This window comes from Adiantum capillus-veneris, chromosome 13 (genome assembly GCF_014529385.1).
Source record: "Adiantum capillus-veneris isolate H3 chromosome 13, ASM1452938v2, whole genome shotgun sequence".
Classification (NCBI taxonomy): domain Eukaryota; kingdom Viridiplantae; phylum Streptophyta; class Polypodiopsida; order Polypodiales; family Pteridaceae; genus Adiantum; species Adiantum capillus-veneris.
Genome location: NC_140943.1, coordinates 93,050,210 through 93,067,203, shown reverse-complemented (window position 1 = coordinate 93,067,203; position 16,994 = coordinate 93,050,210). Strand labels below are relative to the sequence as shown.

The window sequence follows — 16,994 nt, the reverse complement described above, 5'->3', positions numbered from 1 at the left end:
TAAAGGGACTCTGAAATTGCCAAAACAGGGTGGGGGACGTTTTGAAACTCCAAATTGGACCAACTTGGTGGGTAGACTATTCATAAGGTGAGAAACCTAGCCAAAGTGAAAAAGTTATCAAGAAAGCATCTTGAGGGACCCAAGTACTCTTGAATGTTGTTAACCTGTGCTTAAATTTGGGTGCTAGTAATACATGATGTGTTAAGTGCACATTCAAATCTGGTGTCATTTGGACTTTGGGAGTGTAAGATCCAGGTAAAACAATCTGCCAAGACATGCTAAAAATGCAGTTTTATGTGTTTTCCTTCACCAAAAAAGATCAAAACTCGATAAACATGGTATATTGAGAGTGGGGAACCCAGTGCACTCGGCAAAACTGAAAAGAAGTTGCCAAAACAATATCGTGAGGGGAAAATTGCGATTTTCTCCTAGCACCTAGCTACAAGGGTCAGAATTTGACAAGACTTGGTAACCTTGTTGTGCATGTCCTATACATTGCAATGACTAAAGTTTGGGCCAAAAATACGCAACAGAGCTCAAGTTACAAGCAGTTTTGTGTTGCAAGTGAAAACTAATTTTCACTAAAACGGTCTTAACTTTCACATGCAAACTCCGATTGAAAAACTTTTTTTTATCAAAACGTTCCTTGCAAGCGGCTCTATAGATCTTGGAGTAATACTTGACATGAAGGTATGTCAACCATTCAGTTCAAGGGTATGAAATAACTCATTTAAGGCCTCAAAATTACTTTTTCGTTCAGTGGTGTCTGAAACTAGCTTTTGGTAGTTCTAGGAGAAAACAATCGAAGTTTTGTACATAGTTTTGAATTTTTTCAGTCTTTACCACTTGGATAATTGAGAGAAGACCTTAGGAACAAAGTAGAGTTGGGGTTTCCAACACAACATTTCCTGGAAACATACCATTAAAGAGCTGACAACTGCAACTCGAAAGAAGAGTTGACTTTGCGGGTTGGCTTAACTTTTTTTATTGTTTGAACATATACACAAATTTGACACAGTTTCTAAACAAGAACACAAAATCCAAAGGAGCTCAACAACTTTGGACAAGTTTAAAAGCGTTTTTAAAATTTTTGGAGAGAGCGTTAAAACAGGAAATAGGTTGGGTTTGTGCAAACACTTAATTTGTTGTTTGTTTCATGCTTGTAAGGTCTGGTAACTTTTATAATTTGAAGGTCAGGTCAGAGAGAGTGGCTAAGAGTAGCATCTCATTAGATGAGATGAGAGGATCAATCAGGAACTGATAGCAGAGCCTATGGAAGTCCTAGAATCTATCATTGGGGATTGCATGTCTGATACGACTTCAGAGTCTTCTAGTTTCTACAAAAAGGCTTTTGATCTACACGAGAAAGGACCTGAGATAGCTAGTTCTAGCAGAGTGCCACTGAAGGCAGTGGACCACAACATGACCTTAGTGTACCAATTTGGGAAAAAGATCTATGCATATCCATATAATCAATTTGTTTATTGAATTGATGATCGTTCAAGGGAATTCATTGAAGAGCCATATGTGAAGTATCAAAATGATAGATATGTGGATCACACTAGTGTCACTTATAAAGTGGTTGAGGATCCAAACCTAGAAGACAACCTAGGAAAAGTGGTATTTGAAAACCAAAGAGATGCACTGTGTGAATTATGGCCATTGCCATCTTTAAAACATCTCATGCAAGTCCATTCCTTAAAAACAAAACGTGCCTTGACACATGATACATCCATAGCTCTCTATTGGACATCCATAGGAGAAGATATCCACATGTATAGAGGTAAGTCCATTGGATAGGAGGCTATTACGAAAGAGAAGATCCTATATTTCTTTGCTTCAATAGCTACAAAGATTTTCTTAATCTTACACAGGTTTGGATACAAATTTGAAGTAGTATCAAGAAAGGATTTTTGGGAGATCACTTATCATGGGATTCCCGTGATTGACCGATTGACCAATTGACCATGCCCAATTCTCCTAGTGTAATCCTAGAGCCAAGAACCTTAAAACCCAAAGTTGGAGTTGTTGAAACACCGACAAGTCTGAGAGAGGAATCGAGCATTAGAAGAGTAGACTCTACCACAAGAAAAACTTGAGTGGAGGATACTTATCCAGAGAGAATTGTAGATAGAGGTGGATTTACGGTCGTTATAGGGTCTTCTATGCCACACCATACCGAGCGAGTACGAGTAGTGCCAAATGTGACTACAAGAGAAGTATCGAGAGTTGTACCTAGAGTTCCACAACCTACAGTGTATGAGGATACTTTCCTAGGGGCTCCAAGAGTGAAGAGATGTGTCGTTGAACCAAGACCTATGCGTCCATCTCAAGCCGTAAAATGCATGGCATCAAAGTATGACGGATCAAGGAATCCCCACACACATTCCGCATCATTCAAAAAAGTGTTGAGGAAGGAACACATCACAAATTTCCACATCCAGATTGAAGGTTTTGGATTGACTTTGGATGGCACTACCCTTACATGGTTCCAACCTTTGAAAAAGGAAAACTATGGAAACATAGAAGCACTATTGAAAAGGAGTTTTCTATGCAAGGGATTGAGCACAATACAATGTCACAAATCCATTCTTTCAAGCACAAAGACAACAAGAGAGTACGAGAGGCTGCATTGTGAATCAATCAATACATTGAGAGATGTCCGCCACGAGAGAAACCCCAGGAGGATCACCGAGTATTGTTGTTAATTAAGGGGATCAAGAACGAGCACCTCAAGAAGGATTTGCACTTAAAAAGTGTGTGACATTAGATGAGGTCACGAGAGAAGCTATCTATTTAGTAGACAACTGCGTGATTTATGGTGAGGTATCACACGGTGTTGATAATACCTCGAATGACCCATGAGCTATAGCTAGTGCTGCAAATACGATGAGAACAACACCAATGCAATAACAAGTGAATATGGATCATCTTGTTGATGAACTTATGAAGAGAATGGATCATACCTTGAGAGTTCAAAACCAGAGAATACCATCGTTGAGATGTTGCTTGTCATGTGGAAAGATCATCCGACTCAATGTCCCTTGTTGCTACAACAATATCTTTGATAGAAATGGTGTGCCATTGAGCATAAGTGTACTAACCATGCCATTGAGGAATGTTACTAAAATAGAGGCCACATGAATGAAAGGCCTTATTAGCCTATCCTACAGTACCATCCAAATTTGTGACAAAGATGTTTTGGTCTTGATTCCATTATGCATGATAAGCAGGATTCAAGAACAAGATGATCATGAAAGCACATCAGAACAGATCACTCAAGTCAATCATCCGAAACAAATTTGGGTACCAAAGAAGAGACAGGCCAAGGTCACACGAACACAACAACAAATACCCTCAAGGCAACAAATATGGATACCAAAGGATAACCCAAGAATTGATGGAAGATCCATTTGGGTGTCAAAATCCCAATTGAAAAGTTTATCTCAGCAAGCACGAAGTCGACTACGATATTTGCCCAAATCTACAAAGGAAAGACGAGCAACCAAGCGTGATTTACCACCAGTCATCCATACTCCAAAGGTCAAGAAAACACAAGTAGTCAAATACAAACAGGTATGGGTACCTAAGAAACTAGTTATTGCTCAAAAATTGACACAGAGACTATGGATCCCAAAACAACAAAGTCATATTCATCTCATGGCAACTGCAATCCCCAAAAATGCTTCAAAGACACCGCACTATAATCAGAACCCACTATAATGGTGTGGCGTCTTAAACGTCCCACACTAATTCAAGCCAAGAAGCAATTTCAACCTTCATTGTTTCAACAGAGTGTTGTCGACTTCCAACACTTGTTACAAACCTCGTAGTCAAATGCCCTTAAGCACTTTGCTTAAGACCCACCTCTCGCACAACATTAATTTTTCCATGCATTGACTGAGTATGCATACATAGGGTCACATTACAAGGCCTTGCATGAGGCACTACTTTAATGCCCATGCACAACACAACTCTGATGGCTCATTGTTGTTCAAGATAACTCCAACTAGGAGGGTGGGAGGCATTTTGAATGCGGACCCTATTGATCAGATGAGAAAACACATTGTTTTATCATTTTGGTGTTATTATTTGCGTTTGAGTTCTCTTTTGACAAAAAATTTGATCGTATGCCCTGAGAAGAAGAGTAAGGGACAAATGTCAAATATGAGCCCTTAGGTGTGAGTACTTATGTACATATTTTAGAAATTTTCACTTATTTTGTTGTTTTTCTCTATTTTCTATTGTGTTTTTTATTTTTTATAATAATAATTTTTTAAAAAAGCAAGAAAAACAAGATCCAAGTATGAAGAGTCTATGAAGTGACGGGAACTTCAAAAAGTCTAATCTGAGGTTGTTTGGTCAAGATTCAATATGAACATAACTCGATTAGATGAGGATTAAACTTGACTTGCAAATTAAGGGCATTAGAGCTACCAAATTTTGTGAAGGAATCTCACCAAAAACTTTACATACAGAGTGACGTAGAAAGCATCAAAATTGCTAAAGGTCATCCAAATGACATTGGAATGGGGTCACACTTCAGTACACAGCTTATACATGGCTACTGCATCATGTCTTGCATCATACATATTCTCAAGCTTGACCTACAGTCCTGGACAATAGTCACAGCTTCATTCACATGAAAAATCGCTAATAGCAGCAATAATGGCATCCAAAAGATGGAGTGACATAACTAAAAAATTGACACATAACTGAAAAATTGTTTAGTTGTGCTAGGTAGGAAAAAATCACGAGTTTTTCTCTGCCTTATTCGTGTTAAACAATAGCCAGATCTTGTTTTAGCCAATGTTTTATCCTAGCCCATAACTAATGCCTACGAAGTCCCAAATGTATTTGACTTAGCGATTGCCAACAACCTGATTGTTTCACCTTGCAAGAAGTCCAGAACTGGTAAAAATCTTTAATGGGAGGCCACATTTGTGGTACATTCCACCATGATGTACAATACGTTGTCGTGTTGTGACACGTACATAGTGGGAACGCATGCTACAAGATCTATCTTGTATTTTTTTAGATACATAATTATATTTCCTATAGTGTACATATGCATATTTAAATATAATAATAAACCTTCTATCTCATCCTATTATTTTTCTCAAGGGTAACATATCCTTACTTTACCATCAGAAAATACTATGGGAAAAGCATCAATAGCTCCGCCTCTTTAACTTGGGGCAAAAAGCATTGATTCTTTATTTCTACTATTTCATTATCATCTCACACCCTAGCTAGATCCTATATCTAGGGTAAACTCCAATATATATAATTATATTCTATGTATTTTTTATACTTTTCTTATATTTCTTTTTAAATAGCTACTAGGAGAGAATCAAATCCTAGTGGGACACTAGGTGGCATGATTTCAAAGATACACTTATTTTAATGCATTATTGCAAGCATGATTACAAAAATTTGTCAAGGAGCAATGTCATGCTTTCATATGGCATGAGGTGTCCTTTGGAATTAAATGAAAGTCTAGGCTAAGGAGACCACATGAAGACTTTTGCTGCCATAAATGGACCCTATTTTGATGAATTTTTTACACAAGGTTCCAATCCGAATTGGAAAACGATTTTAAAATAAAAATCGTAGCTAATGAGCTGAAGTTTTTGCCCATATTTTTACTTTTTTATTTGGAGCCACAGTTGAGGAGATATGATCAAAATATTGGACCCCAGTCTGCCCACATCATGCAGGGGCAGCTCATTTCCAACTTTTCCAATTCCTGTTCACACTGGCTCCTCTCTTCTTGTGTAAACCCTTGGGGGTTCCCTTCACCTATAAAAGGGGACCTCTTCTTCCTTGAAAGGAACTCAAGCATTCAAGCCATTGATGAGAGGAATTCTTGAGGGAGTGAGTAGTAATGCCTAATTGTACTTAGCCATTAACATAAGCCCAAGCCTACACTTTCTCCTAGAGGGAGACTAGCCATTCTTGCAACAAGCTAACCTTGGAAGATCAACTCTAATCAAAGAAGGTCTTGCACTTGGTGTATCAATCAAAGTGGAATTATCCACTCTTCTTCTCTCTCCCATCAATAATGGTGCCGAAGGGTTTCAAGTAAGATGTGTTCTACATTGATGTTTTTTTGATTTCTTGTTGTTTTCATTTTCATCTCTAATCCAACATATATATATATATATATATATATATATATATATATATGTATGTATGTATCTAATCTCATCTCCTTAACCAAACCTATCTCTCTCATTCTTAGTAATTCATCCTCTCTAGGTTCTCTTGCTACAGGTACATCTCTCCCCGCAGTATCCTTATTGCCTACGGGCAAGAATAGGGCTTGGGAGGGAAACTTCTCATCTCTTCACTTCTCTCATATCTACATTTCTCACATACTATCCTAGATGAATAACCCACATGATGATCATTTCTATCGCTTTCACTCTGTACGATCTATTAGAATTAACGTATGGATTAGCCGTAAAATACACTTTCAACAACGTATAGTGTTTCTCTTCGGCCCTGAAAGGCTCAATGAAATACTTCTATCACCGGATCCCATCATACTACCTCTCATAGACTATAATTTTTCCTTTGTGTAAGCGTAGTTATCTTGCTATGAACCAAGAGGATTTGTACACACAATTAATCCCAATCACTAGACAAAATATATATATTATGGTAAGCACAAAACTACAATTCCAAAGAACAATTCGTAGCCTATTTGGTCAGCCAAGATTGAATGCCATTAACTCATCCATTAACCCTTTCATATTACCCATGATACGATATGACCATAGCCTTGATGTTTTCATCTTCGTATTGTTTTGACATTCTCTTTTGCGTTCTTTCTTTGTGTGTGTGAATGCAAGAGAGAAAGAGTGAGTCTTCTTTGATTGCACTTCTTTCCAAACCCTAGTCTTCATGGCATCTATGGTTTAACTCCTTCATATAGTTTTTGTTGAGTTCTCTCACAAACTCTCACAGCCATAAGCCCGGTGCTTTCCTCGCAAGACCGCAAATTTCTCGACAACGTCATGTGAGTGACATGCTGACATGAGCATCCTTAGATGTCTCATCTACTTGTACTCAATATAGAGCTACTTTTCCCTCCGAGAGAGAGAGAGAGAGAGAGAGAGAGAGAGAGAGAGAGAGAGAGAGAGAGAGAGAAAATTTATTTGGGTGTGTGTGTGTGTGTGAGAGGAAGACTTCAGACTAGGACATAGATAAACTCTCTCTAGAGAAGAATTGAAACACGATGGGCCTCCTTAACTGGTTTCTGTTTTCCCTTTGCAGCATATACAGGGGAGCATCCGAAGTATCCTTCATTTGATCGAGACAGAAGGTAAGAGATTTTTTCAGCTCAAAAAACATCTGATAACCTTGTTTATCATCCTTTCTTGCAAAAATGGCACCATTTCTTTGTAGCCAGTAGTGCCAGAGGAAGATAGCCCTCCAAGTATTTCATAATGGAATGTCAAGATGGTTGCATTCACCCAAAAGGAGTACCTTGAAGTTAGAGCTTGAGGATGAAAAGAGGATATACATTTCTCCAGTATGAAGAGCTTTTGATTTGACAGAAATACATCCAAGAAAAATATGAGGAATGTCTTCTTCCTTCTTGCACCTAGCACAAGATCATCCCAATCCTTTGCTTTTAAAGCTCTAGTAGAAGTCCACATGCCTTGATGCAATATTAACCACATTAGGAAGGTGTGTTTAATCGGAACTAGGAAACTCCATATGCACTTGAACCTATATATCCATTGCTTGCTGCTCCATTGCAGTTTCTATCTGTGATTAAGCTTGCTTTTTTGAATGGTCCCAACTTGGAGAAGGATGTGTAAAATGATTTTATTTGTTTGCTAGTTTTGCATGGCAGGTTTTCATGCTTTGATGTGAAGCTGGTTTGTAGCATGGCTTTGTGACTAGGGGAGCTATGAATTGGCTACATCATTTTTTGGGTCTTGCTTGCTGCAACAAAAAACTAGTTTCCTTGCTCACATACTTGGCATACATACAAGGCATGTTGGACATGCTGCATTCTATGGTGCATGATTTGACCTCCCATCCCCAACGTGTTGTCTTCGTCATACTATGTCGTATTCCTTTGTGGATTACGTCTAAGGCTATATGCACACATATTTTGAGTGATAGTCCTTTCTGGATGTCCGACACATTGCTCGAAATATGGTCGGAGCTTCTTCACACTTTGCAAAGTCAATGGGATACATCAATTTTCTCTTCTACGTCAATAAGAGCGTGCCACAGAGTTTTCCTTCCCATGCACTTCAATATTTTATTTAGCCTCAATCAAGGTCACACTACATGGCACTATGCATCCCTTGGTGGGTTAGTTTACATTCTTCATACATTTGCCTGTGATATACAAATAGTTTGTGCATAGTTGCCTCTCTTATAGCATTGTACTTCCTCTGAGTGACACACACTAACATGAACATCCCTAGATGTCTCGTCTACTTGTACTGACTATAGAGCTACTTTTCCCCCAGAGAGAGAGAGAGAGAGAGAGAGAGAGAGAGAGAGAGAGAGAAATTGTTATTTGTGTGTGTGTGTGTGTGTGCGCGCGCGTGTGTGCATGCGAGGAAGGCCTCAGAGTAGGCACGTGGATGTTGTGCACACATGCGTCCACCCGTTCGTTCAAGACACTACCTTTTGAGAGTATTCTGTCAAACTATCTCTTTTCTCTGATGAATTGACCCGCCTTTAAGTGAAAAGGTTTCACTAGGAATGTCTTTGCTTTGTATGCGGAATATCCTAGAAGATATGACAGAATTTCTTCACCTTGCAACGATATGCGAGGACCATCAAGTGCATCGCCACACTTCAATTCGCCGTATAGACTATTGTCCTTAAAATGCGTAGAATCATGCACTCCACTTGCTCCCTTGTAGACTACACTCCATAAAACTTATTTGAATCCACCACAACTTGCAAAAGGATTCTTGAAAAACCATGTCAACTAACATACTGGGAAGGATAATGATCCTTGGCAGGCTTGCATTGTAGACGGATGTGGCTCCCTTCAATAATACTAGCAATTTGTGGAAGCCCTATAATGCTTTCGAAGTCCTGCATGATCTTGGTGAGCCGATCTCCACAAGGGATAGAGATACCATACCTTTGATAAAAGGCTTCACTACTCAAATGCGACAAATAATTCTCACATATTTTCTTACTACGCTCTCCCCTACACCATATAGCTCTGCCACGGCTTGCGAGGAGCGGCATTGAGATAACCACCATAAAATGCAAGAAAGAGCTTTTTAAGGCTCTATGGGTTGTCTAACATATTTCACAGTGCACTCTAAAGGTAGAAGTGGTGTAACCACACCTAACAATGCATGAAAGGACTCATATGACATCCTGTAAGCAAAATAGAAGCGACGTTGGAACTCCAGCCGAGCCTCTGACAAAGGACTTTATGCACATGCTCATAGAAGGTCATTTGGTGGAGGAAGGTCCACCAATATCTGCATGCATAACGCCGTACAATGGGCTCTAAAGCAACAAACATTCCACAACATACATAAGCAACCGTCATCGAGATTATGGAATGACTACTATCTTGAAATAAAGATGGTGTGAATAAATTACGAGATAAGTGCGAGGTGAAAGCACTATGTGGCCCTATGCATTGAACAATGTAGAGAGCGTGACCATCATCATATCATTTCCCAATCCTTCATCCTACATTTTTTGGATAAGCATATAGACATCGTGATCCATTAACACTCACAAGTTCGATTGACATAGGCGATAAGACATCAAGAAGAGTTAAAGTGCTTATTGGAACTATCAATGGAGCAACCACGTTAATTGACCTAGCAAGAAGAAATGCAAAAAAACGTGAAAAGAACACAACATGTGTAGAGTTAGACACCAATGAATGAACAAACTGAAAACAATAACAATTTCTTTTTACAAATTATCAACTTATTAGTCCTATCTCCTAGCTATGAGCTTCACAATCTCATACTGTATATTTAGATAGTTTTGTTGCATCTTGAGATCATGCTCCATGCGAGCCATCTCAATCTTGCAAAATGCGGACAACTTATTCTCTTATGCCGCTTCAAAGAGCCCCTATAATTGAGTCCCCACTGTCTTTGTGAATGTCCCAAGAGCGGGCGTGGTCATCTTTGCTTGACATGCCTATTAAGTTTAAAGGTAAGGGTCCCATTGGTGTAGAAGTGTTTCCAACTAGTGCAGTCGTGTCCTCGAGAGACACGTCCTCTTATAAACTATCATGCATGAGGGGGGAGTGCTGAAGCATAGAGCGAGATGGATGGTCATCCTCAACTTGCAAGAGCTTCAACTTGACGCCTAATTTCAGAGGAGTGGCCATTGCTTCATCCATCATCCTTATGAAAGAAAACTTATCAAGCGAGATGTTCTCTTTATGAAAGAGGAACATACTCCTCAAGATTGTCGCGGAAGCCACTTTGCAATGTTGTCTGGTGGATTGCCCAACTAGGTGGAGAGGAGGCAGACTTTTGCCCTTGCCTCGCTCTCTGCTTACCCGCAATAAAATCCACGGGTGGTGTTGACATCCTAGCACAGTCACGACATTCTTCCTTAAGCACTTCATGCATAGAATCGTTTGCAAAGTTTTGTTGACTAATTCGTATATGAAATTTTTGATTGAATGTGTACTGTGTGTGTGTGTGCACGCGCTTGTGTATGTGTATGCTCCTGTGTGTGTGTGTGCTCGCTTGCGAGCATGTGTGTGTGCACACGCTTGTGTGTTTGTGTGTGTGTGTGTGGGGCGGGAGAGACATATCTGCTTCCTTGCTTGTTGTGCTTCTCTTTGCTGTGTTGCTTTCCAATTGCTGAGAGGAGAAGAGCTGGCGTGCATTCTAGATGAACGACTCCTGGAGAGCCACAAGTTTTCACTCGTTCCCAATGTTAATCGTTCAATGTGCGGAAAAAAACGATGGCGGGCCCATGCAAAAAATGAGCGGAAAATGGTACCATTGGTGTAGAAGTGTTTCCAACTGGTGTAGTCGTGTCCTCGAGAGACACGTCCTCTTGTAAACTATCATGCGTGAGGGGGGAGTCTTGAAGCATAGAGCGAGATGGATGGTCATCCTCAACTTGCGAGAGCTTCAACTTGACGCCTAATGTCAGAGGAGTGGCCATTGCTTCATCCATCATCCTTATGAAAGAAAATTTATCAAGCGAGATGTTCTCTTTGTGAAAGAGGAACATACTCCTCAAGATTGTTGTGGAAGCCAGCTTGCAATGTTGTCTGTTGGATTGCCCAACTAGGTGGAGAGGAGGCAGACTTTTGCCCTTGCCTCGCTCTCTGCTTACCTGCAATAAAAGCCACGGGTGGTGTTGACATCCTAGCATAGTCACGACATTCTTCCTTAAGCACTTCATGCATAGAATCGTTGACAAAGTTTTGCTGACTAATTCATATATGAAATTTCTGATTGAATGTGTATTGTGTGTGTGTGTGTGCACGCACTTGTGTATGTGTATGCTTGTGTGTGTGTGTACGTGCACGCTTGCGAGCATGTGTGTGTGCACACGCTTGTGTGTTTGTGTGTGTGTGGCGAGAGAGACATATCTGCTTCCTTGCTTGTTGTGCTTCTCTTTGCTGCGTTGCTTTCCAATTGCTGAGAGGAGAAGAGCTTGCGTGCAGTCTAGATGAACGACTCTTGGAGAGCCACAAGTTTTCGCTCGTCCCCAACGTTAATCGTTCAATGTGCGGAACAAAACAATGGCGGGTCCATGCAAAAAATGAGCAGAAAATTGAACGAACGCACATCATGTGGGCTTCCTTAGGAGAGGAGCCTAAGGAGAGGAGGGAGATCTGGGCCCCATCGGAGACATCTTTATCTCCTTGCGCTAGCCTAGTGAAATACTTTTGGGAAAATTACCAAAATACCCCTCTAATTTGAGGAAATTCCCAAAATACCCCCGATATTTTGTCATAAATTCCCAAAATGCCCTTCAAATTTTCCAAAATTCCCCAAATACCCCTGTTTGTGAGAGTAAATTTCTCGAAAAATAAATTTTTTTGTACATCTTCACAAGAATAGTGATTGTCTATCGCACAAGATGCTAAAACTACAATCTGAGTTAATTACGTAGGCTTTGGAGATGAATTGTTCCATTATTTTTAGACATAATTGCCTTTTTTGAGATGGTAATTGGTGACAAATTACATGCTGATCACTCAAAAACGAATCTCAATTATCAAATACGAATGAAGATTAGAAAATCTTGAACAATCCAACCAAAATAGACACAAGGGTATTTTGGGAATTTCCTCAAATTAGAGGGGTATTTTGGTAATTTTCCCAATACTTTTCTAGTAGCAAAAGTGCCTTTGTGACTGTTTGAAATTGATAAGAGAGAGAGAGAGAGAGAGAGAATCTAGGGATCAACGTGTTTTCTGGAAAACTATATGGTTAAAAAATGCACCATGCATATATGATCGTTGTGTCAGAAGGAGAGCATCTGTTAAAAGACCACGATTTCCCATTTCTTTGTGCAAAATCAGATCGAAAAATTATGTGGCAGAAAAAGAAAAGAATTTTAAGTAAATGATGTAAATTTTCTGGGTACATAAGATGTCCCAATAAAAAGCATTTTTTGTGAAAAAGAAAGGAATAAAATGGGGGCTTGTGGCGCGCACGTCCGGTGGGAAGGGAGCTGAAGGCTGAAGCAGCTGCTGAATCCTGATGAGAAGCAGCAAAAGAGACGAGCAGCATTAATTCACTGCAATGTGGTAGTTGCTCCAAAGCCGCAGAAGTGACAAGAAGACCACCAACAAACCAACTTATAAAACCATGTGATGCAAAAATCCCATATTCTCTCACTAGCTCCCCTCCCTCACGCTCTCTCACAGGTTTCTGGGGATTGTTCCCACGAGTTTAAAACTTCTCTTCTTCTCTCTCTACAAGCATGCACGCATATACACACACACACGTTTTCACGAAAGAGAGAGATCTCAATCTCCACAGCTGTGAACAGTAGGCCTAGTAAAACAAGCTTCTCCCGTTCAATGTTCATCCACTCCTCCACGGCGCACGCGCTCTCACGCCTTCTCTCCCTCTCTCTCTCTCTCTCCCCCCCTCCCTTTCACACACATACGCCCTCACGCACTCTTTGCTTTCACAAACACAGATACTCACTTTCGCGGTTTCTCATCATCTACAACTCTCGTACACTTCTCCCCCTCTCTCTCTCTCTCTCTCTCAAGACACATACACACGCACACTCGCCCACGCACGCAAAGGGGCTCACTCTACAGGGCCACAAAAACACACACACTCGCTCGCTCTCTCTGTCAAGCTCCTAGGTTGCAATCTTGTCAAGCCCCCGTGCCAACCATGCTCTGCTCTGTTGGGAATAAAGGAATGTCAGCCTTGGAGCAGTACTAAGCAGGGGGCTGCTTGCCTTGTTTTGCAGCAGCAATGGCCCTCTTCTATGGCATTGTGCTGCAGCTCCTTTTGCTCTATGCATGTACATTGTGCAATTGTGCCCTGGTGGCTCCCCCGCCGCTGCCTGGGCGGGGCACGGCAGCTGAATTGCAAGTTGGATTCTACAGCAGGACATGCCCCCGCGCCGAGGACATCGTGCGCACGCAAGTTCAGAAGCGGTTCTTGCTCGACCCGAGTATCACACCTGCTCTTCTGCGAATGCTCTTCCATGACTCCTTTGTCAGAGTATGCATCCTCTTCCTTTTCCTCTTGTTTAATGTTTCTGTTATAAATCAAAGGCTTCATGATTACTTTCATTACATTTTCTGGAGAGATAATTGTCTTCCTTTTGCGCTAAGGCTTCTTGAACCTGCATTTAGGTTCTTATTTGTTTCTTGTCTGAGCCATCTACTCTTTTTTATGGTGATTTGCTTTGTCTAAAGCTCCCCTGCTCAAGATGTGTTCTTAAGCATGGAGTACCCAAGTGTCTGATGCTCATATCATTGAATACGGTACACACGGCGGCATCGAGGTAGTTTCAGCTGGTTGAGTTCTGCTGCCCCCTGCGTGCCTATTGTTGAGTGGACTCAAAAGGAATTGTACTTGGCCAGGTCCTTGAGCTTTTGAGTGCCAATGGCTGGCCAGATGCAAGTAGACTTTCCTTTTACATTCAAGGTTTTTCAGCATGTCTTCTTGCGGTCGAATCCCACAACAGGACCCTGAAGGACAACAGGGTGTGTCGACGGATCCCTTGTTCATCCAAGGCTTCATGACTCAAGCAAAGGGGGCTCACTCTCAGTTGTACTTTGGCATCTTTGGTTTCTAGATGAGGGGCTCCATGCTTTTGGGAAAGCAGAGGGCTGTCTGCTGATGTCCTCCATAGTCTAGTCATTCAACCAAGTGCTGTTTGTACTAGTATGCACATGGGGATGGGTTCCACCAAAAGGGCTGTTGATACTGAGGTCAAATAGGCCTGTTGTTTTAACCTCCGAATCTTGTTAAACAGGGGACTGCCTAGCAGCTTACTGGATTTTGTTTGCTTGTGCAGGGGACTGATGCTTCTATTCTCTTGAACTCCAAGCCTGGCCATGAAGCAGAGAAGGAGGCATTGCCGAATCTCACCATTCGAGGTTTTGATCTCATTGATGAAGCAAAGGATGCTGTTGAGGCTGCCTGCCCTGGTGTTGTTTCGTGCGCAGACATTCTTGTATTGGCTGTGCGGGACTCGGTGGCCCTTGTAAGTTATACCCTTTTTGTGTATGTAGCTTGATGGGCTTGTGAGCTCTACTACTTTTTGGCTTCAGCTCATGTCAACTGTTCATGGACATGACAAGTGCTCTTTGAGTTGAAGTTTTAAACCTTTGTTATGTATGCCTATGTGAAAGATGTGCTGAGGTTTTCAATCACTATGCAGGCAGGAGGACCAAAGTATGCGGTACCCACAGGTAGGCTCGACGGGAAAGTTTCGATCAAAGAGGAGGCACTCAGTCTACCGAGCCCTGCCTTTCCTGTAGAGCAGTCGCAAGAGAGCTTCAGACAAAAAGGCTTGGATCTTGAAGACATGGTTGCCCTTTTAGGTGAGCTTACTCTGTAGGAAACTAGCACTACTGTATTTTGCTCTTCACATAGTGTTGTTTAGTTGGCAATGCACACTTTGAGAATACTTAGCTGAAAGTACTTTTATGACTGACCCCTCGAGCTATGTTATATGATAGGTGCGCATACAGTCGGGGTAGCATTGTGTGGATTTTTTAATGACAGATTGTTCAACTTCCGCGGCACAGGAATGGCCGATCCGACAATGAATCCCCAGCTTGTCACCAGATTGTCGACCATCTGCCCAAATCCTTTCTTCACAGAGTCCAATGCAGACCCTCCCATTGATTTGGACCAATCCACGCCAGCGCTCTTCGACACGGCGTATTACACGCAAATCCTTGCAGGCAATGGCATTCTCCAGATCGATCAAGCAATTACAGCTGACCCCACCACTCTGGGGTTTGTCAATAGCTTCACATCTGCCTCAACTTTCTTTCCAGCATTTGTTAAGTCCATCATCAAGATGGGCAACGTTGATGTCATCACAGCAGACACTACCCATGGGGAGATTCGCCTGAAGTGTAATGTGTCGAATTCGCGGGCTGCTGCGAGGGCGCCTGTGCCTGCTACCAAACCAGGTCCTGCTCCTGGCACCAAACGTGGTCCTGCTCCTGGTACCAAGCCTGGGCCTGCTACCAAACCTGGTCCTGGTCCTGCCACCAAGCCTGGGCCTGGTCCTGCCACCAAGCCTGGTCCTGTCACTGCTCCTGTGCCCGGCACCAAACCTGGATCTGCTGCCCCCAAGCCCGCTGCCCCTGTTACAGGACGTCCAGCGCCTGTCACCAAGCCATCCCCTGCAGGCCAGGGTAAGCCTTCCCCAGTAGGCCACGTCAGCAAGCCACCTGCAAGAGCCAAGCCAACTCCAGTCAGCAAGCGACCAGCAACAGCCAAGCCCCCAGCAGGTTCCAAGCCAAGAAAGCCACCGCCTCGACAGGTCGCCCCTGTAACAATGCCAGCTCCCAGGGGCAGATCGCCGGTTCCAAAGCCTCCGTTTGGACCGCCTCCCGTTACACCAGCCGCGCCAGGCCACGGCAGGAAGCCGCCAGTGGGCCACGTCAGCAGGCCATCGCCGCCGCAAGCCGGCCACGTCGGCGCGTCACAATTGTGACAAAATTTAGAAGGCGCGAACTACTTTCCCGCCATAAGGTAGAGAGAGAGAGAGAGAGAGAGAGAGAGAGAGAGAGAGAGAGAGAGCGAGGCTTTTGTAAAATTATTTACACATTGGGAATTTCATTCTTTGAGAGAAGAGAATGTGTTGCAAGTGAGCTTGCCATTTTATCTGCAACCCTTTGCCTTGATTGCATTCAAGGGTCCGTCCTCTCACCATCGGCCCTTGCGCACTGTTCTTATTATTATCACCTGGTCCGCATTCATGGACATGTCCTCTCTCTCTCTCTCTCGCCCTCTACCTATTAATCAATTTCTTGCAGGTCAATTCAAATCTCAAGGGAGTCATGCCCACTTCAAATCTTTCTGTTCCCTTCCCACTACCATTCTTGTCCAATCAAGCCTCTTACATAAAAAAGCTATTAGTCTACTTGTGTTTTGTTGAGCTAAGATTTGGTCTATATTGGATTTTAGCGTTTGCCTTGATGTTATGCTTTGCTTTTGTAGATTGGTTACACACAATTGTTGCTCTTATCAGAATATACTCTGTGTCATTGCGGCATGGCGAAAAATTTGTTCTAGCCCACCACATTGGGTTGTTTAATATGAAGCAATCAGACGCCATATCTTCTGAATCTCAAGTGATTGTGTTATCGTGTCCCGACTGAAATAATAGGGATTTCGCCCCTTTGCTCTATCAAACTCAAATGTTTAGTACATATCTTGCCCTAATTAATTTCCCCTTCCATTGATAGCTTGGCAACATGAGCTCTAGCATTTTGAAGGTGGCAATCGAAGCAACAATCTTTCCAAGACGAGAAAGATATTGTCCACGGTATTGGTTAT

General features: G+C 42.1%; 1 protein-coding gene across 1 annotated transcript; it reads left to right on the top strand.

The window, feature by feature from the left end:
- The first annotated feature begins 13,107 nt into the window (after window positions 1–13,107).
- Window positions 13,108–16,634, top strand: LOC147444450 (peroxidase 57-like). Its single transcript, XM_086527056.1, has 4 exons — window positions 13,108–13,688; window positions 14,491–14,679; window positions 14,857–15,019; window positions 15,158–16,634. Exons 1-4 carry the CDS (start codon window positions 13,437–13,439, stop codon window positions 16,147–16,149), a joined length of 1,596 nt encoding a protein of 531 aa, XP_086383182.1. The 5' UTR covers window positions 13,108–13,436; the 3' UTR covers window positions 16,150–16,634.
- The last annotated feature ends 360 nt before the right edge of the window (window positions 16,635–16,994 follow it).